The following is a 21,607-nucleotide window of genomic DNA, read 5'->3' as shown; positions in this document are numbered from 1 at the left end:
TTTTTTTTTCTTTTTTTTCCCAAACCCCCCCCCCCCCCAACACACACACACACACAAGCATGGGTGGTGCCTTGCACTATGAACATATGGTGTACACTTTGTTACCGTTGGTTCTGTCTTACAGAGAGAGACCCTAATATTAAATATTGTTAAAAAATCATATATCTATTGTTAATAACAATTAATGTTAAGAATGAACATTTTGTTTTCCTATTTTTTTTTGTATATTCTCAAAAAATAAAAGGATTAGGTAGTTAGAAATTTAGTACTCCCCCTATGCCTTTTATGCGGTACTCTTTTCTTTTTTTGTTTTGTCGAATATAATGACACCTTTCTTCTATATTTAGAAACAATATAGCTTAAACTTCCATTTCACCTTCTTTTTTTTTTTTTGAGAATGGTAACTTGAGTATTAAAGAAAAAGGCATTAGGGTAGTGCCAAAACCATAAATACAGAGAGAAAGGACAGCAGATCCAACTATGAAATCCTAACAATTACAGGGCACCTATCAGATCTACTAAGGATACTGCCTCCTCTACAAACGTTCTTTACACCAAAGATGGAAAAAAAGGAAGCACTTCATCTTAAAATTCTGTTAAGAACTAGTTCTTTCTTCAAAAATTCTTATTTTCTTTCTTTTCAAACTGTCCACCATATACAAGCAGGAACCAATCTCCACCCCCATTGCAATTACAACTTTTTAGCAGATCACTGGACACTGGTATTGGAAGGCATGCACCATTGGAGGCCCACAATGATAAGAAAAAATTGCCACAAGAGACTAGTAACAGAATAATGAAGAAACAGATGGCTATTGGATTCTGTTTCTAAACGACTAAACCACAAAAAGGACATCTAGAAAAACTTCCATCTCACCCTTAATGACATTTTTATAGCCATAAAAATATCATGTCATGTTTTAACTCACATGTTTCAAAAGTTTTTCTTTCTTATAATCCATGTTCATTCAAACTCCTCCACATAAAAGACGGAGGGAACATGTAAAATCTTGTCACTTAATAATGAGAAACTCGAAATCAAAAGGCATTCAAATCCTTTATCCATTTATTTTGGGTTGTTGATATATGTGATTTGGCACTTGCTATTTGTGGCACTTTTGTATCCTTCATTGTCTCTCGTTTTACTTTACTTTTTCTAAAATATATGGCAGGTACACAATTGATTCTGGTATACTTTTAAAATTTTCTTGGAGTACCCAAGATAATCCCATTTGTATAGATGATTGGATGGGATTGTACAGGAGATAACCAGATTGCTATCTTTTCTTATGCATCTCATATACTGGAATCATTTGCTCTCTTTCTACTCAATGAAATAATGTTTGCTTGGCAAAAGAGAACAGAAGAAGTTGGATGTACTTTTCCATATGCAAAAGATTCTAGAAATAAATTAATAATTGCTTGCAACACTTTTTCCCTTTTCTTTATATAAAACTCATGGAGTTATTAGATCATGGCAATCTCTTGGTACTGGAGATAACATGAACAAATAATGTTACTTTGCCAGGTACAAGGACCCATTTGTGCTTGCGAATTACGATAGTGCTCCAACTGCTGATTCAGAAACCTACAACAAGTTGGATAAAACTGTTCGTGATGCATGTGAATCACAGGTGAAATTATTGATTAAATGCCTTTCTCCAGATTTGTAATGCTTTCTCCAAGTTAATAAGCTATAAGGGAAACACTCCTTCAGTCAATAGATGTCAAGGAGCAATTGCTAAGTTAACGAAAGATTGGCAAAGTCAGATTTTTCATATGAAAACTAAAACCCCATATTCATCTTCTCCAAACTTACATCTAGAATCATTTTGCAATCCGCTCCTTGTCCAACATCATTGACCAAAGCCTGAATGTTCAATCCAAATTTGGATTGGGTTGAGGGCCTTTGCCAGAGTGTTGATATACAAATTCTTCCAGTCCCCGGACATAATTATTTGTCTGTCACTGGCATGGATCATCTTCTATTTACCCTCAGACCTCCATGATACTATGATGTTTGGATTATATCCTAATGAACATGAATTTTGATTTGGAATACACCTTGCAGGCCGTTATGAAAAGCTTTGTGGCTACAAGCTCAGATGCAGATAAACCTGACAAATTTCTGGCATATATGGTCCCTGCGCCGAATGAGGTGAAATTTCATATTGTTTAAATTGAAAGGTTGGTTCACGGGCATAAATCTTATTTAATGATATTCTGTTGCTTTTCGTGGATTGTGACAGCTATCGAAGGATATGTATGATGAAAATGAGGATATCTCATACTCTTGGGTTCGGGAGTATCACTGGGATGTATGTACCTTTTCTGAGTGCTGAAGTCAACCTAGCTACAATTTTGTACATTGATAAATTACTTAGTTGTGTTAATATTTCCCTCATGTGCCCATTGGCAGGTACGAGGTGATGATGCAGATGATCCTAATACGTACGTTGTGGCATTTGGGGAAACAGAGGCCCGTTACATGGTAAAACTGTGTTCTACTTGTAAAACTTTATGTGGTTTAACCCTGTAACTTGAAACTCACTGTGGATGTGATGTGATCCAGCCTCTTCCAACAAAGCTTGTTCTGAGAAAAAAGAGAGCTAGAGAGGGAAAATCAAATGAAGAAGTTGAGCATTTCCCAGTTCCCTCGAGAGTCACAGTAAGGAAAAGACCAACTGCAGCTGCCATTGAACTGAAAGAAGAAGGGGTAATGAAGCCTAGCCAGACTCGCGCTTCATTTATTTTTTCCTGCATGGCCTTTTCTATTTGCAACTAAACTGATTATGACATTGTTGGATCCACATAGGGTTATACAACAGCTTTGAAGGGGAATGTTTCAAGTTCAAAGAGATCAAGAATCAGTCATGAAGATGATGTTGGTGAACAACATAACAATATGCATGATGATGATCAAGATCAATCTAGTGGTGGCGAGTACTATATGTCTGATTGATTCCTTCACATTCATTTAAGCTGATCAGATAATTTAACAAAGAGAAAAAAAAAAAGAAAAAAGGGTAGGTACATGAGAGAAGTTGCATAAATAAGCAATGCTTTGTACCATATAGGAATTTTGCTCTTTGAAAAGATTTAACTTTAAAGTAATTTGCATATGCTGCAATGATTGTCTGGGCTGACCATCTTTCTTGTGTGGTCTCACTTAACCCGTACACAGATCACGCATTAGGTTTGGCAATATGTGCTGCAATTCTCGGTATCGGATTTCACGAAATTGCTCATTCTGCACTTATGCGTGTTGTGGCAGTGTTTTGAAACGGGCTAGGGGATGGATACTGGCTTAACATAAGGTCTGTTTGTGCTTTAGATTAATAGCATGTCTGGCCAAGCTTCTCAAAGATCCTTCTAAAAGTTGTGGTAGTCCAAATATGCTGATTTTCAAAATTTGGCCAAATAAGCTTATAAGCCTTTGTTCTTCTTGCAAAACCTAATATCACAGGGAAGTACACATTGCACTTCCTCAAATAGTCCTCATTTGTGATGTGACAACTGTTTAGGCATAGAAAAACATTTATGAGGAGCTCTGTTTTCATTTACCCAAAAGAATATAGCGGTAACGGCAAATAGTATTTTCTTCTTTTCATGGACATTTTTAAAAATTGCTAGTATATCTGAGGCGCCTGCAAGGTTTGTAGTAGAAGCAAAATTGTAGGTTTGATAAGTGCGGGTTTGAATGATTACATTTTACATCATTTAACTGTAAATCATGCAGAACTCACGTACTAAAATGTCACAAGGATTTAAACTTGTATAATCGAATCCTGAATCCGAACGAATACGATATATCCAAAGAGAACGGTTTAAGGAAATTGAATATATACGATACGATGAATGGTAGTAGAACCATTTTTTGAAGCATTTAGTTCCACCCACAACTGTTCAATAGGGAATGGCATTCATGTTAGCAACAAGTTACAAGCTTTACAAATGTCTGGTACAATTTTCATTTACAGTTTGCTCCCCTGCATCCAACTGAGGGGAGGTGGGATGTCATTGTAGCATTAAGGTGATGCATCACCAGTTAATTGCTCTCACAGGGTGGGGAATAAAACGGCTGCCCTTTCCAATGTTGGATCACTGACCGGGGATTATCCCTTTGTCAAACAAGTCTAATGTGATTGATTGCCTGAGTGGATGCCATTAGCAAGAACATTGATAGAAGAGCAGCTGCCAAAGACCCTGGGCCTTCCCCCCTTCTCTGGAGACCACTTCCTCATATTGAAATTGAAACACCATGTCTGACACCCCCTAGCCAAATTAAAAATAATAAACAAACAGAAAACAAGGACTGATTGCAGACCTATCAGTAAGCTACTATACAAGCAAAAGCAAGAGGGGTATACCATTTGCAAGGATGCAACATATGAATGTAGTAGCAAGCCTGCTTATCCACGCAATCCTGTCAACATAAAAGCAATCAAGCATGGTCAGCAAAACTCTGTGTGAAACCCGCAGCCAATAATTGGGTTGTTGAGGTGAAGAGGTGAGTGCGCACATCAGATCATTGATTGGAGGATGTGTACATTGCAAAGCTAGAAAGTGTATAGAAGAAGCAGATCAAAAGTCATAACCATCCGAAGTAACGAATTTTCCAACATGCCATAATTATGCAATAATATGTGCCCAATAGGCCAATACTCTACATTGGTAAGTTGAGGTAAATATTGATGACACACATGATAAAGATATTACCCAACGAGGCTTGCAAGTAGGTGCGATGCGTGCTTTTAGAAGTGAATACTCCTTGATGCAATTGAAGCCCTAAGAATTAACATAAAAAAACCCAAAAATATTAAGGTTTCAACTTCTTAATGTGTACATAATTAATGTAAAGAAATGATAGATCTATAATCTCTTACCAAGCTAGCCGACATTTGACTGCCTCTAGACGAACAGCCCTCTTTGGATCATCAAGAGCTTTGGTTATAGCTTGCAACACCTAAATATGAAAAGACACATTGTGAAAATACAGGCTTCATGAAAAAGATGAGAGGAATCTTTCGTACTCCTGATAAATAAGTGGTGGCATCCTTCTAGAAGATACACATGCCACTTCCAAATTTTTTTTGAAGATGATCAGCAAATCCGTACTTGCTCATTCTAGGTCCATTTGTTATTACAACCTTACCACAGAGGAATTCATGAAAATCATGTATGCACATATTATACATTTATACGGACATGAAAGAACTCAGGTCTCAGGGATGCGAACTAGGACCACTGCTATCTTACAACATGTTCATGAAGGGACAAGCAGATGCAGAACACAGCAGCAACTCGTTGAAGGCAAGGATGCTAACTAAAACATACAAGTAACTTAAGCCATGTAAGCTTGAGTAGGGATGGCAATGAGGCAGGGGATGGAGCGGGATGGTAAATCTTCACTCAAGTCAGTCCATTAAAATCATGTGGTCGAGCTTCTTGCATATGTAGAAAATTCGAGGAATGGTAGCACAAGCTATTGCATTCATTGTTAGGCCTTCAATTATTGTTTCAGGATCAATCTGATAAAATGGCATACAATCAAATCATGATTGCATTTCACACTACAAAACACTAACCTGCGTTCTCATGGGATATATCCTCGCATGCGGCAGCTCCGACATGGCACCAAGGCACTGGATTGCAGTCTCTCGAATCACCTGCTAATTTTAAGAAATGTCAAAATTAAGAAACGCGACTGAAGATGATTTCATGAAACACCACACTAAATTTTACTAAGCAAATGATGATTAATTGCAAGGAGCTCTTCCCAGTTCCCACCACCTATCCCGGCTTGTCCCTATAGACATAAGACCAAGCAAAATGGAATTTAGGGATGGAAACGGTACAAGACTCACCGGATCATACAAGTATTTGTCAAAAAAGGAGGAAAGCAAGAACCAATCAAGAGAGTACACTTATGATCATTCCCACAAGCTTTATGTCGTTACAAGCACTAGCCGTAGTTGGGGTGAAAGACTTTTATGGAGATTCGGTATAAAGAAGCAGGCCCCATGGAAAAAGGTAATTACGGAAAATATAGGATTCCAGAAGAAAGCTGCAGGTCAGAAAATCACTCCGTTTTTTTATGGAGTATGGGAAAAATTTGGTGGCAAGTACGGCAGTTTTTTCTTGACACTAGTAGTATGCATTGAGATACACATTTCTGCACATCTACAAAATTTCTTTCCAGATGTAGATGACAACGACGACGCCTCAATTGCAAACAAGTTGGCATCGGATATATGAATCCTAATTGACTGTGTTTCTTCATTTAGATTCAGCCAACATTATACCATCCAAAATAAGTACTATCTTTAGACCTTCTATTGGCATAAGAATCTATGATAGGGCTAAAACTCCTAGAAAGCATAGGACCTACAGTAATCGTACTGACAACAACATACCCAGTGCAATCACACAAAGTGGCTGAAGAGGGCAGAACGTACACAAACCTTATCCCTACTTCAGAGGTAGAGAGGTTGTTTTTTGATAGAAACTCAGCTCAAGAAAAATAGTTCAGAAAAAAGAAGTCACGAAAGTACAAGAGAAACAATAGATAGTAACACAATACTACAAATAAACAATACGATAGTCGAAGTACACGAAACAACAAATAGTAACAGAAATCGATGGTTATTGGTTACGAAAAGGCCAAGATACCATTTGTACAGAAAGGTAGCGGAATTCCAGAATACAGTTGAGTACTTCATAACCAATGTTCTTCACATGACAACCAAGATCCTTGGAGGTGCAAAATGGGTAAGTAGTGGGCTATTTTCAATGAAATCCTACTATAACAAGCTCTTAATTAGTGATGAATTGGCTTTTAACATTCACCTGTTTTATTCTCACGTCACTAAGAATGGAGGTTTCTTCACTTGGTTGACAATGAAGGAGCTTTTGAGAGCTGAAAACTTGAGAAAAAGAGAATTACATATGCCACTTGGTATTTCGTGTGTAAGAATTTGGACAAAGATGTGGACCATTGATATCCTATACATTGTTAGGTAGACAGCGTCACATTTCTTAGATGGATCAGTCAGGCAATGTTATGTAATGTGATCGGCAAGCACTCTTCCGCTGAACCTTTAGATTACAGAGAACAAGTCAAAGGGCGATAGAGGTTTGCTCTTTTAGCGATCACGTGTGTTGTGTGCAAAGAAAAGAAATATGATAAAATCTTTTGCAGGGACAAAAAATAATTTTAGACATATGGGCAACAACCTCTTGTTCCTAGTTTCTGTTTGGTGCACACATGAGGTCTCAATTTGAATAAAAGAGAGTATTTTTCTTATAGAATCAAATTACTTTGTACGCTCTCTACTTATTAGTGTAACACTTGTATATGAGAGAGCTATTTTTCCTCCCATATCCAGTATAATTATTTAACTTAACAAAAATAGTCACGTGCCATGAGTCGATGTCTAGTTTCTCATCACATGGATTTTATGCAACTTTCTTCTCCTGTTCTTTCTTTTATTGAGGAGGTGGGGGAGGGAAGGGGCATCCAAGAATGCTAACTGAAAAGAAACTATTACCATCACATAAGGATAGGAAGTGAGCTCAATAAGTCTGCGGATAACCATGGGAGCATTTTCTATGATAGCTTCTTGTCCTGCAACAACAAAAGAATGGATGACAGAACCATCGAATGCCAAATTTAACATTAAAGCATGAAAACCATAACCTGATTAACCCTTTTGGTATAAAGTAATAATCTTATTAATATGTTTAAAACCACACGTATAGAAGTAGTACACCAAACAGTAGAAAACATACATTAAAATATGGTTTTTGACAAAAGACATCCAATCTACTATATATAATGAACCTAACGAGTGCACCAAAAAAAAAAAAAGAGATACAAGACTATTCCTCAATTGTACAGGTTCAACTATACACTTTCAAAAACTCTCCAATTTCGCTACTTAAGATAGTCTAAGAGGGTTATTATCAAGCAAATAAAAGCTCCCTATTACACCTAAGGGCGTGGTCTAGTGGTCAATGAAGTGGGTTGAGAAACATGAGGTCACAGGTCCAAATCTCAGTACAGACAAAATACTAGACGATTTCTTCCCATTTGTCCTAGCCTTGGTGCTCATGGAGTCGAGGTGCGGGTAAGCTAGCCTGGACACCACGGTTATCAAAAAAAAAGCTCCCTATTTCTTTTTCTCCAAGTGACCAACATAAATGGCAGAGGAGTAACATCCCCAGCCCCACTTCTCCAAATAACCTGATTAACCTTAAGTTGGATAAAGTTACATGTTTTTTTACAAGATTTAATAAAGATATTTTTTCTCGCACTTCGGGAAGCTTTAGAGTACAGGTCCTCCAGACTCTGTAGTGAAACTAATATGACTTTCCCCGGTAAGTTACTACTTATAAGAGCAAATAGCACACAACGTTTCATCAACATGCTCACCATCCAGGGGCATTATTGAAATTTAATATAAAGCTTGCTTAATACTGTTGTATTCTATGTTGTGGTTGCTTAATAGTTGAAATGAATTCCGGGAAAGGCAACTGCTTTTATTGAATGTCCTGTCACGTCCTCTTAATTGCTGGGCCAAATGTCTTCCTCTTACCAGTGACCCCATACAAGTTTTGACATGAAAGGGCCTGAATTCTGAACTCCCTTTCTTATATACTACACATACATTAGGGTAAGATCTACAGGAATAGAGGACCCACAGGTTCACCCTTTTTTATATCTAACCTCATGCTTGCATAACTGCACATACATAGTCACACATTGATAAAAGATAATAGTCACTCAAGCAAGATGAGTGATCATCTTTATTTTGATTTTCAGTTCACAATTTGCTTAGGTAAAAATTATAGTCCAATAAATTCTATTTCATCTTTTAAGATAAAAGATTAAATACATTTACTGCCTCAAATTTATATGTTGTGTGGATTTCCATAACAATTTATTTGCATAAAAATGTGATAGTGCATAAAAGACTATGTTTAGTATTCTTAGATGAATTGATTATTTTGAGCGTAAATTTTAAAATTCATAATTTCAAATTTCCAAACTAAAATTAATGCTATATAAAATACAACTAATGTAGCATATCAAATGAAGATGAGACATTCAAAGTAACACAAAAAGACAACACAAACTTCAAAATAAAAGCAAATATATATATTCGTCTCACTTAATATAAGAAAAATATATTGAAATTTGTATTTTAAATTGAGAAGGGAAGTCTAATACTTCTATTCTTTCCTGCAGTGAATTGATTCTTATTCTTTAGAGATGTCTTTTAACTAAAAAATATTGTATATATCAAAGAACTACAACATAGTTATACACCTTGCATAATAAATGCTTATAAGAATCGTTCTCTTTTGTACAGCTAACAACCTATCAATGTTTGCTAACACACTGAAATAAGAAAAGCACAAACTATAACTAAGGTTTGCTTAAGTCTAGCAATAGGAAGTTTACCATGAAGATGTCCCATCAGAGACATTCATGGAAATACAGTAAAGATTAGCATCACCTTAGTGAAAGGTGACACGAATAAATGATCCGTGAATTCTAATTGTCAGGCTTCCAGACCAAATATATTATGACCACTTCAATGCCAAGAGGGTACTAATCTTCATATTTGTTTCTTTTACTTATCTTTATGTTACTGCTACAATAGCTAAATTCCTACAAGTGAAATTGTTTGGTGTAGCAGATAGATGTGTGGTTAATAGCTTCTGTTTGAAAATCTTCCGGCTGGTTTTGTTCTTAATTTGAGATAATGAGAAGTTAGTAGTTATAGGTTAATTTTCAATTACTTAAAACCAAACATAAATTTAAGATTATGCACCATATTTCTTAATTTTAACATGAATAAAATAACATCTGATAATAAATAAAAATGTACAATGATTATTAATCACCTTATTATCATTTGTATAATAATTCGTGTTTATAACTTGTTTCGGGAACCAAATCATCTTAACATACTCAAAGAGTAAAGCAGTAGGCTGGCTTGTCGTGATCATACGTACTTCCAATTTACTAGAGCTAGAAAAACATTTAAAGAAAAAGAGAGCAATTTGAGAGTCTAAATTATTGGGACCCTCCCTCTAGCATTCAGATATGCCACTTAGCACTTACGTCTAGCATCACAGATAAAAATCTTCAGCAAGTACAAAGTTGGCAATCTGTGAAGCTCTTCTAGATTATTCAAGCAACTACCAAAAGCTAATTGCTTACATCTTCGCAATGCAACCTTGAAGATGAACACATAAAAATATGCAAGATACAGTAAATATGCAAATCCGTAGCTGTCAATAAGCACATTGTTTGCACATGCTACAGCAATGAACTTTTCAGAACTAAAAGAAATTCTCAGAGAAATGAGCAAACACTCTTTACCATTTTTATCCGTTAATATTCCAGAGAGAACTATTAAGACACTGTAAATTATCTCCTTATGAGAGATATCCTTGCTCAATACAAGAAAGCAATCCATAAGTACAGGAAGGACCTGTGTACAAGAAAAAATATCATAAGCAATCAACCTCAGGCCTGACCATCAACAATATGAGAAATAACTAGTTGTGTCATTGCGTTGCTCACTCACCTTTTTGGCATCACCAACAACAGCAACAAGAGGAGTTTCAGATACCAGGTGTGCAAAAGCTTGATAGAGAAAACACCTGAAATTGCGGTACGATTTAACTTTAAAACGAGCATGTGAAACAAGCAAGCCAGCTTAATATTAGATCAGATCCACAGCAGTCCAATTCAACTCATTACAGTGAGCTCTTTTAAGACACAAGTCCTTTTATTCAATCATTAATCAGGAAACAATGTAGCTACTGAAAATTCTAAAAACAAAAAATTATTCAGTTTTATTCATGGAAGGAACTAAACTTTGGAAACATACGTTCCGGGAATTCATGTATGCACTGATATGGATATGTTCAACATTCAACAAGGCTTAGCATACTTTGAAAATCCAAACGAAACAACCCATATACGAGTAGAACAAGAGTATATAGGTAAACAAAATGGGACATGACGAGCAAGCTTGGTATTTTCATTCTGCTTCTTTTTTGCTTTTCAGCTGAGCATTCTGCATTTGACAACCTGCTGCAGAACTTAGCTTTTAACTTAGTACACTACTTTGTAGAAGATAGTAGGTGGTCTTCAGTACAATTAAGGAGAATCGTATTAAGATTATCAAAAAAGAAGAAATTAATCAAGAAATTTTTTACCAAGACAACAAAAGATTCTTAACGTCTTAGGCTTTCTGAATATTTCATCATCAAACCAAGAACCAGCAGATCATAGTTTCTACCATAATCAGATGGAAAATGAGAGTGTGAAGCTCCACATATATAAACAAAAGAAAATTTCTCTACTATATTGATACGTACCTTGAAGTGGATGAATCACATTTTACTATTGCAGATAAGAACATAGGCATCATTATGTTGAAAAATCGTTGTTTATAGAGTGGGCGAACGATTGCATGGTAATTTCTGTTCAAACAAGCATCAGAATCACTCATAAGAATATGAAATGCATCAGCAGCTGATTTTCTGAGACAAAGCACTTTGTGCTCTGCGGGATCTTTCATTTGATCATTGAAAGGTAGCAAATTTCCCTGATCTTCATTTGAAACTAAGCAACTCAAGAAAGTCATAGTCACATCTTTTAGCTTCTCATGACCCCGCATAAGCAGACCTTTCCCTATCCATGCAAATCCAATAACAGCATGACTATTTAGACTATTTAGTCTCAGGTTACTCATAGCAACTGCACCACCATCATTGCCCTCTTTCCCAATACTAATGTTGCGCCACATTACATTCTTGAATAGCGTATCAATAAGTTCTTCGAGACTGCAGTCTTCTGATATATTCAGAGGAAGTTTGTTAACCAAAGAACCCAGGGCCTGAGCTGAGGGAATATGGCCTTCAAGGAGAGTCATCGCCAACAACTGTAATAAGAGTCTTATATTTGGTATCTGAGTTTGAGGACGCAATGCAATTACAACTGACGCGAAGAGTGAAGTAATCCATTCGTCTCGACATGACAAACCCTCAGAAGTCTGACCAAGTTGAGTTTTCTTGTTAAAGAGATCGGTTCCTAGTATCAGATCATTTGACAAGAAAAAAGAGCTTGTTTCCATCACATCAATAGCTTTCTGAAGAACCTTTTCCTGACTTTCCACTGAACAGCCTGTCATAGCTTGCTTCATTGCAGCCATTGTTGCACCCAGAAGTTCCTAAGGTAAATTATAGTATGTTTTAAAGCACATTTCTCATCAAGCTTATGCGGAAATCTGATGACAGCCAAATATTTCTTGACATAGAACAAAACACCTGGAGAGAACGGGACGAAAATATGTTATGCTTACCTTTCCCTTTGCTTCTAGACTCAAAGATGAATTATTTTCCATTTTAGTGAAAATATTAATCGCAAAACTCAAAGAGACTTCATCTGCACCTCCATTGCCATGGAACCTGAGAGGCAACCAAAAAATACAGGTCAGACCTTTGCTCAAGAACATTGCAAAACCCAGAAATCCTAAGTCAACTGCTAGACAAAAATTCCGATTATTTGTCGACTTACTTACATGTAGGCTGACTCCACCTGCCAAATGGATCAAATAGCAGATACTTTTGTTAAGGTGTGAGACTTGCTCAAGCATTTCCGGGGTACAGGAAACTGTGACTACAGAAATAAAAGCAAGAAAAGAACAACTAAATACTGTGTACTTTTCACACTTCCCTTTGTTCTTCGTTCTTAACCCATTTTTAAAAAATATTTTTGTTTCTGGGGGCATAAGTGGAAAAACAAGCTAGTGATCCAATGTGAAACTGGGTTGCATCAAATATCGCACATAAGAAAAATCAACAGAGAGCATTGGCCAGCCAGATGAGGTTGAGGATGCATCATAATTGAGAATGCAATAAGGAGAAATAGCTTGAACAAAAATGGAATAGAATGGAAAGCTAATAAAAGCGAGATTGTAGTCACTGAGTTCGTACCATGGAAGTACCTTATTGGAATAACATTCCAAAAGCCCAGGTGTCAATCCAGCTAACCGCCGATCTCCATGAACCTGCAACAAGAGGAACCTGTTCTGTTAATATAAGGTCAAGATGTTAGTGAAAGGAAACAGAGAGTTGAAAGGGGGGATAGCTCAATAGTGAGTTTTCCATTTCTAATTTAGTCATTTGCAGCAGGAATTCACGGGAGCATACACCTACATGTACATGCCAGAAAGAGAGGAAAGTGTTTTATCACTAGTTTAGTCAGTTGCAGCAGGATTTCATGGAAACATACACCTAGATATATACTAAACAAGCCAAAGTATTGAAGTAGGACGCACATGACTGGAAGAAGCACACTAGTGAACTTGACCTAAGAATGACAAAAGGAAGCACATGACATTTCCTGTAACAGGAGGGTTTACAGTGCCCCAAAATTAAACAGACGATGCATGTGGTAAGTTAGTAACAGCCTTGAGGTTTCAATTAGTACACGTACAAGAATCTCAGATAAGTTGGCTGATATAGTCTTCTCCAATTCGCTTACAACACTATGCATGAAACTCTTCCCAGTCAATCCGATATCAAAAATGGCCTCCAGTTTGAGCGATTGAGGCATATTTAAGTCATCAGAAGAAATCAGAGAAACAATCTTTTGCTTGACAATACTGTTAAAGATAGCTGCCTTCTCGTCCTCATGATACTTATTGACAAACAAGCTAATCTCCACTAATGCTTTCAGTGCTGCCTTCCATAGAAACTTCTTGTTGAAATCAGATTCAATAATTGACGTCAAAGTCAGCAAGATATTCTCATACATGAGCTTTGAGACAGAAATAAAGCTTCCAGGAAATGTACCCAAGATCTCCAAACCTTTAACTACAAATTGAGCACAAATTCAGTCAAAAACAATTAACTTACACTTAGCTGAACACAATAAGCATAGAAGCAACTCACATTAACTATGAGCTTAACAGGTTCAATTGATCATAAGACAAAGTGTGGGCATGTCCCTAAAAGAGGACAGAAACCTAAAATAAGTTCTGCGCTCTCCTTACAAGGCGGAAGAACTAAAAGCATCAGATTGCATCACTACCCAATGATCTATTTTGATATTGCAACAATGAAAAAAGAATTTTAACTTGTGTACCAGGTGACTATCGTCTCTTTCCCTACTCCATTATCATTTTTTAACAGGTAAAATCCCTAGATTACTTAGGGATTCATGTGCAACAACTAGAGAAACACATCTGATAAGGTCCACTTATTTATAAGTAAAATGATATGTTGGTGCTGACAGCATTAAATAGATGCACTAATGTTACAGATACAAGGAACATTGAGTTTCTATCAGGAGGAGTGCCCACTATGTTTACATATTTCAATTAATGCCAACAATACAAAGTTTGTATGCATCTATTTTTCTTTATAAACCAAGAAATCCCCAAGCGCTAGTGAAGCACAGTTCGGAACTCGGCAGATTATGGGTCCGCCTCTCTACCCTTCTCCACTCTAATACTAGGCATTTGTCTGCAACAGGTTTGAACGATGCGCCCTATCCACATATCACTCGGTTGCGTTCTTACCATCAGAAGAAAGCCCTCAACAAGTGTTTATCTATTTGAACTATCAATAGCTCGTAACCAGCCACCAATAGCCTTTCTCCACTCTTTTTGCTCCATTTTTAGAGGGAAGGGTAAATGGGAGAACCAAGAGTGGATTTATAGAAAAATTGACAAGACAAGGAACACCATTTTACACATGACTTTAGAGTAAAGAAGAAAACAGCTCAGTTCCAGAACAAATTCATTTGTCAAAGAGAAGTACTTACCTGCTGCATAAACATAAGCATTCCAAGTGCTTTCAACACAACTTGCTCGAATGAGACAAAAGAAAACATTACATAATGATGTGCAGAAACTACGAAGTATCTGGCACCAAGAGTCACGTGCTAGATCATGAGCTGAAGCAACTTCATCAGAGCTGACTACCAGCTGTCTGCATGCAGCAAGGAGTTCAACACATAGATACAAGGCTCCAAAGTTAAAGTTCGCATCCAAAGCTGAATGAACAATTCCATGGGAATTTTCAACCGAGAGCCTTAAGGCATCCACCAACCGAGGAAAGAAACTTTCAAAAACTTTATTGCAGGAAGATCCAGAAGCTTTAATGCAAACAGAAAGAACATGCCCAACTGCATGTAATCTCTGTTTGTATTGGGTAGAAAGACTATTAAAATCGTCGAACTGGGAAAAGGAGTTCAGAAATGTGCTTATGTCCCCATCACCCAGAATCAAACTCAAGAATGAATCATTATGCTGCCGAACAAGCACCTGAAGAAGTTCAAGGGCCTGTGTCATAATTTCACTCTCATGAAAACCTAATCCATCAATTGGATCGGAATCCTCTGACAAAGTGGACTGCGGACAAGTAAACAGTGCATCTTTTAATGCAGACCAAAGGGATTTTGTGTACTTTTCCATTCTATCTCCTCCATATTTCAATGTGCAATAGCTAAGGTACTTCAAAGATTCCACCTGTCGCACAAGAATCCATGAAAATATTAAAAAATTACGACATTATAAACCCAAAAACTAATAACATAGAACAAACTGCAATAGTTGGAACTAACCTTTGCTGACGGCAGAGAAGAAGATAGTTTGTCAAGAAGTAATGGAATGACTGAGGGTTCATAAAGTGGTGTTGAAGCAAATGCCAGCTAGAAAACAGCAAAAGGATGTTAGAATCTAATTAAAAACCAATAACCTGGTAAAGGAACTGGAAGGAAAAAGTTCCAATGGAGTATCTAATAGTACTAATTGAATATAATCGCCATATGAAAAACGAAAAGACAACAATTAAAATGTGTACGCGAATAGCATGTTATTTTTACACACTAGATCAAATTATGGCACTACACGATTAATTTCATAGTTTAAGATTTCCTATGTATGGGAATAGGCCCTTCAGTTTAACATTTGGAAAGCTTATACCACTCATTCGATTTCAAGAACCTCACACATACTAAGAATTGGTCCAAATTGCAGTCGTATTAGTAAGAAGTAACATAACTTAACATCAATGAAGTCTCTGGGCCAATAAAGAGCAAAGTAACAAAAGCAAGAGACAATAAGTCCACGATGCTAGAACAAGTTTTCCAAAAAAGAGTTCTAATGTAAAAGACAATTGGATCATCCATATATAAGAGTTTTGTCATATTACTAAAAAATTGGCGTACCATTAGGGCCCTTGAGAGTTCCCCCCTCTTCATATCAACATCATCACTCTTAGGCTGGATATTCAGAATAAGACAAATGAAATTGTGAAGTAGAGAAAAGGTTGGTGGGAGAGAGAACAATAACACCACAGTTATATTAAAAAATGCAGAGAGAGATGGGCTCAATAATCTCACATGGGTGAAATGGATAGGAAAATAACATTCCAAAATCTCGAACAAATCCCCTGCAAAATTCTCCAAAGGGCCAGAAGCTTCGGGAAATAATTGTGCCAGCAGTTCAACTATATGAAATATGAGCATCAAGCACTGTGGATCCTTTTCACCATCAATAGCTTCACAGATTCCATAAACGAGATCATCACCCTATGTGGTCACAATCCAAAGATTAAAATTAAACATGCAAAGGACCCTAAAGCAAACAAATACATAGGTGGAAGGGAGTAATAGGCTTGTAAAACAGAAACTAGATATCACACTCAAAATGACAACAGAATGGGATGTCGAGGGACTGCTATAAAAGTTTGGTAGCATATTAGCACCACATATCTATAGGACTGCATGTTTCTCAGGTGAAGAAGATCTGCAATCCCTTCAAATTATACTGTTATAAGGCCCCTTAGCCTAATCATGAATTCAAGAAATTGTTATTAAAAGGGTAACTGAAAATTGAAGCAGCTAGAGCTAGAAACAAAGATATGTAAGACACTGAATGTCAAAAAAAAAAAAATTATGACAGATGGCCAACTTACCCGCAACCTTGACTATTTCACCGGGTAAGTAACTTTATTCACCAAGGCTTAGGCAAAGGGGGGAATGTTATAACTTTCTTTTGTGTGTTTTGGTGTAAAGAGAACACAACAACTTGTCTTGGTGCAGCTCCTTGGGAGGCTTAATTATTGTTACAAGTTACGACTAAAGAGGATATCATCTTGGAATAGTATATTAATGAACCCGTTTGCTTTAATAACAAAACCAAAAAAAGGTACACCGAGAGCTAATAGTTCAAAATTATATTGTTTTGTTGCTTACCCAAAATCAGTAAGATAGTACCAAAACCATGCTGTAATTACCACAAAAATGAAATATAATTAACTGAAAAGGATTAAAAGCTATTACCAGTGAAAAAAGTGCATCCCGATAGCGATCTAATAAGCATTCCAATATTTGAAGGCAAAGCTGCAAAAATTAGATAGTAAATTCACCTAGCTGAAGATACTTCCAACAGGCGTAGAAAGAACAGTTCATTTATCTGTGACTCTGTGTACAATCACTAATTCACTATACCTTCCTGTCTTGCTGCCCCAAGGACTGCACCTGCAGGGTTTTCAGATAAGACTCTGCAACAGCCTTTGCTTGACTCCTATTGATCATACCAGTACCAGTTTTCCTCCTTAGTAGAGCCAAACAACCGACAAGGGCACCATGCAACGCTTTCCAATCTGCCTGTACAAGTACAATGTCATCTATTCAGATAACTCAGTTGATAACCAATTTTAAAAAAACAGATATACAAAAAGGTAAAGATACATGGTGTGCACAGCGGTTGAATTTTTTCCAAATTTCTGGAGTAGTACAACAATACGACATATTCCTATTAGAAGCTTAAGAGTGCGCTTTGTAGTTGAGCTTTAAGATTTTTTAATATCAAACCCATTTCATAAGATTAAGCCTTAAGATTTTAGTTCACAATAAGAGAAACTTTTTCATCATAAGTTCCTATTCTGAGAACAGTAGTTCTTCACCAGTAATGAACGAACTCGGTACAGATACAAGGCACAAACTAAAGAACATGCAGATAAAGACACTAGCTCGTATCTAGTTTTCATCATGTTGTCTTTGTAAGGCAAACTCCTGATCCTAAAATGGTTGCTCACCAGCCGCTCTGTGAAGAATTCTATCAAGCTGCTTATTGCAGTATCACCCAACGGCTTCGACATTAATCGCATCAATAGCTCTCCAAGTAAGAGGATACCTGGAAGATCAAAGGTTATGTAGCTTAGAGTAAATACAGGAATAGAAGGAAGGGTAAAATGTAAATTACAGAGAAAAAGATAGAATTATCAGAAGAAAAAAGTAAGAATGTGTATAGATCTAATGTAGCTTTCAACATAAAGCGCAAATAAGCAAGAGGTTTTATTGCAAGGGCACAAACGAAAAGAATAAAAAATGCAAATGAAATTCAAGAGTAATAACTATAAACAGAAACAATCATGGGGACAATAAATTGAGAAAATTTATAACAAAGTTAAATAGTTGGTGTTCAGTACTTCTCTTCAAAACAAACCCTGTGGTGATAGACGAACACCTTCATGCCGCTAAGCAAGACAAACCCGTCATCCTGTTTTGCACCTTAGTAATAAGGTTTAAACACACCTCAAGCAAGCCACTGACAACAATGGGAAAAAATCCGTGGACATGCAAAATTACTCACATTACTGCCACTACTAATCATGACATATTTACATACACAATGTGTCTGGAGACCAATAATGAATATTTACTACGGTTCAACAGAATAGCTAATCGGCATCTCGGAAAATTTTCAAAAACTTCAGTTCCATAATTACCCAAACGCAAATTTGTTACACCAACACATAATGTTTGTCTAATTAAATCCCCAATTGGCTAAACACTGATTTCAGATTTTTAACAGGATATAACAAATCAATAGGACAATGCACAATAAGTTCCCAACAGATTTATCGGTTTTCTCAGCATCTCACTTTCCTGGACTATGTATACTCTTATGGAGAGGGCAGTACATCTTCCCTCAATTGCTCTTTCTAATAAAATTTCTCTAAATATCAAAAATAGTATATGGACACAGCACTCTTAAAAATCCCTATCCAAACACTGTAATAAAAAAAGGTGCAGAATAATGTGAAGATAAACAACTAGTCTACTTTTAAAATCCTCAAACGGGGTCACTTCGACCTTGTCCTGGACAACTTCATTTTTAGTCCTGTCCAACTCTAATGCAACATAATAATAATTGATTGGAGGAGAGTAGAATTACAGACAAAAATCCTAAATTACTCGAATCAGTCCCAGTCCCATACCAACAATTGCACTGTGAATTGGGGATGAATTTCCTTGTCTTCCTTCCGACAAATATTTCAATTATCAAAATTAATACCAATAACCAAAAGATGAAAGAAAAAAGAAAGGGTACCTCTTGAACGAATGATATTATCTGTAGTGGTCAAATACATCTCCATCTCCCTAACCTATATGTATTCACCCCAAATTTAGCTTCACAAACCAAATAAATAGACAAATTGCATAAAAAAACATATCTTTACTGATCACCCACCAAAGTTTCTAAACTTAACAAGTCATTCTTCAGAAGAACAGCAATCGCATCAACGCTTGCCGCCTGAAAACACGAAATCAAGAAGTGAAATTAGATACTTGTAAACCTTTCTTGACTTCTTGAAATTGTATGAAACTTTTCTTTGACTTCTTGAAATTGTATGAAACTTTTCTTGAATTCTTGAAATTGTATGAAAGAATACCTGCTGTGCCTCGGAGCTGGAAGAGCTAACGTAAGACTCAATGTGAATGACATACTGAATTGCCGGAGTGCCACCCATAACAGTAGAGTGACGGACGAGAAGAGGATTTTTAAGGAGAAAAGGTAATCGGAGGGTTTAAGGTACAGCGAGGGTTTTTCAAGTTTTGAGTAAATAAATTATAAAACTGTTAAATATATATATACCGTATAAAGTACGCGGGGCAGTAAACGTGTTTCTTTAAAATTGGGAACAATAAAATATTTTCACCTATAATATGATTTATAAAGTGAATACTTTATTGAATATTTTGAGCTTGCATATGAAACAAGTTTTTTACTTGTTATGATACCAAAATAGTTATTTGAGATGAACTCACTTTTATAAGACATGTTTATTGATAAGTACTTGAGATATGATTACCGTTGTCGAAAAGTTTTAATATTTGCTTGAGAAATAATATTTTGACATGTGTTTTCTTGAAGTTTGACATAATATAATTTGATAATACTTAAATGCTCTATTCTATTTTGAAAATACTTTCCTACAAATACCTATTGTTCATATGAAAAAGTATAAATGAGAGTAGACCTTGATGGATTCCGTAGCTAACGAAGGGTTTGTTAGATTCGATGGACCTTATAGTTATAGATTACTAATATAGCCCTTGCTAGTGGGAAGGTAATACTAGCATACCGTTATTGATATCCCTCAAGTAGGAATCTACCGCTATGAATATTCGACTCCTTTATGAGGAGTTCATTGTTATTAGTTATTTATTAAAGAAGAAGGTCACACTGATTACATGATTCAAACTTGGAAACCTCCCAAATATAAGATTTGTTATGAAAGTGTTTCTCTGAGTTTTTTTTCTAAATGTTCACATTGAATTTTGCTTACATGAGACAAATAAGATTGAATATTATTATTGTTTTTGAAAGGGCATTTATTTCATTATTTTGATTATCATACTAGCATGTTTTCTGACTTGTCCTTCATTTAAAATGATTGCGGTTAAGTGTTATTACTCAATGAGCTAGCGTCTCACTCCTCGCTAAATATTTTTACAGAGAACTTAGGTAGCTTTGGCGATGATTTCTAATTAGAGAGTATGGATTGATTAGTGATCCTCGCATTGCTTCGCATGACAAGTGATTTATCGAATTGCAATGATTTATTTTGTTCTTTTAAAACTCTTAGAGTTACTTCATTTTCCCGTCCTTTTATTTGAGTCATGATCATTTCTTCATATTGTAGTCTAGAGACTAGTTTTAAATTTCTTTCCATATTTGAAGAAGAATTGATATTATTGCATGGCTATTAAATTGATGATGAATATTGTGTCCTGGGTTAGAGATGTTATTAGTTGTGTTATTAATTTCTAAGACAGGGAAAAATTTAATTAGCCCAAAAAACAGAGAAAATTCTTTTCGATTTTCTGTAGATTTATGTTAAGGCTTGCTTTGAGATTCTTTCCAGTTAGCACTAGTCACATACTTAAATTGGATGGTGACAAAAGTGAAGCTTACTTTTATTGCAAGTAAAACTGACAAATAAGTCTCATACAAAAAAAGATAAAAAGGATTCTTGAAAAAGGCTTATGAACTCGACACATTTTGCGGTGTTGAAGTAGCTACAATATATAGTCCTTATTACAATAAATTGTCATGTAATTAAATCATGCAACTACAATTAATATTTTTACAAAGTTTAGAAATCTTCAAATGATAGTTCAATAAAAAAATATGTTGACAAAAGAGGAGATCACCAAACAAAGAATTGAAATGATGAAGGAATAACTACGAAAGGTAAGAAAGGAAATCAGAAACATAAT

At 36.0% G+C, this 21,607-nt stretch overlaps 2 protein-coding genes across 3 annotated transcripts in view; one reads left to right on the top strand and one right to left on the bottom strand.

Annotated features, from left to right (window-relative positions):
- LOC102605366 (protein PAF1 homolog) overlaps window positions 1-3,146 on the top strand; it is an 8,033-nt gene extending 4,887 nt beyond the window's left edge. The window contains exons 7-12 of the mRNA XM_006342975.2: window positions 1,529-1,634; window positions 2,072-2,158; window positions 2,250-2,318; window positions 2,420-2,491; window positions 2,573-2,716; window positions 2,816-3,146. Of these exons, the coding sequence (XP_006343037.1) occupies window positions 1,529-1,634; window positions 2,072-2,158; window positions 2,250-2,318; window positions 2,420-2,491; window positions 2,573-2,716; window positions 2,816-2,962 (625 nt within the window). The 3' untranslated portion in view covers window positions 2,963-3,146. The remainder of the gene's footprint in view (window positions 1-1,528; window positions 1,635-2,071; window positions 2,159-2,249; window positions 2,319-2,419; window positions 2,492-2,572; window positions 2,717-2,815) is intronic.
- A 666-nt stretch (window positions 3,147-3,812) lies between these two features.
- Window positions 3,813-19,931, bottom strand: LOC102585560 (MMS19 nucleotide excision repair protein homolog). Of its 2 annotated transcripts, none has more exons than XM_015306772.1 (22): window positions 19,777-19,931; window positions 19,575-19,637; window positions 19,434-19,488; window positions 18,136-18,233; window positions 17,546-17,704; window positions 17,378-17,437; window positions 16,436-16,624; window positions 16,262-16,315; window positions 15,656-15,742; window positions 14,855-15,560; window positions 13,523-13,902; window positions 13,021-13,094; window positions 12,387-12,492; window positions 11,401-12,254; window positions 10,602-10,677; window positions 10,394-10,505; window positions 7,551-7,627; window positions 5,589-5,669; window positions 4,887-4,966; window positions 4,720-4,788; window positions 4,371-4,426; window positions 3,813-4,275 (listed from the first exon to the last, which is right to left on the bottom strand). In XM_015306772.1, the coding sequence occupies exons 1-20, from the start codon at window positions 19,852-19,854 to the stop codon at window positions 4,755-4,757; spliced, it is 3,423 nt and encodes a 1,140-aa protein (XP_015162258.1). In that variant the 5' UTR covers window positions 19,855-19,931; the 3' UTR covers window positions 3,813-4,275; window positions 4,371-4,426; window positions 4,720-4,754. The 2 variants fall into 2 exon arrangements, with proteins under 2 accessions (XP_015162258.1, XP_015162259.1); XM_015306773.1 differs by having other exon boundaries at window positions 3,813-4,265.
- Between the last annotated feature and the right edge of the window lie 1,676 nt (window positions 19,932-21,607).

This window comes from Solanum tuberosum, unplaced genomic scaffold (assembly GCF_000226075.1).
Source record: "Solanum tuberosum cultivar DM 1-3 516 R44 unplaced genomic scaffold, SolTub_3.0 scf00040, whole genome shotgun sequence".
Taxonomy (NCBI): Eukaryota; Viridiplantae; Streptophyta; class Magnoliopsida; order Solanales; family Solanaceae; genus Solanum; species Solanum tuberosum.
Note: the sequence above shows the minus strand (reverse complement) of the source record. Positions and strands in the feature narration are given on the sequence as shown.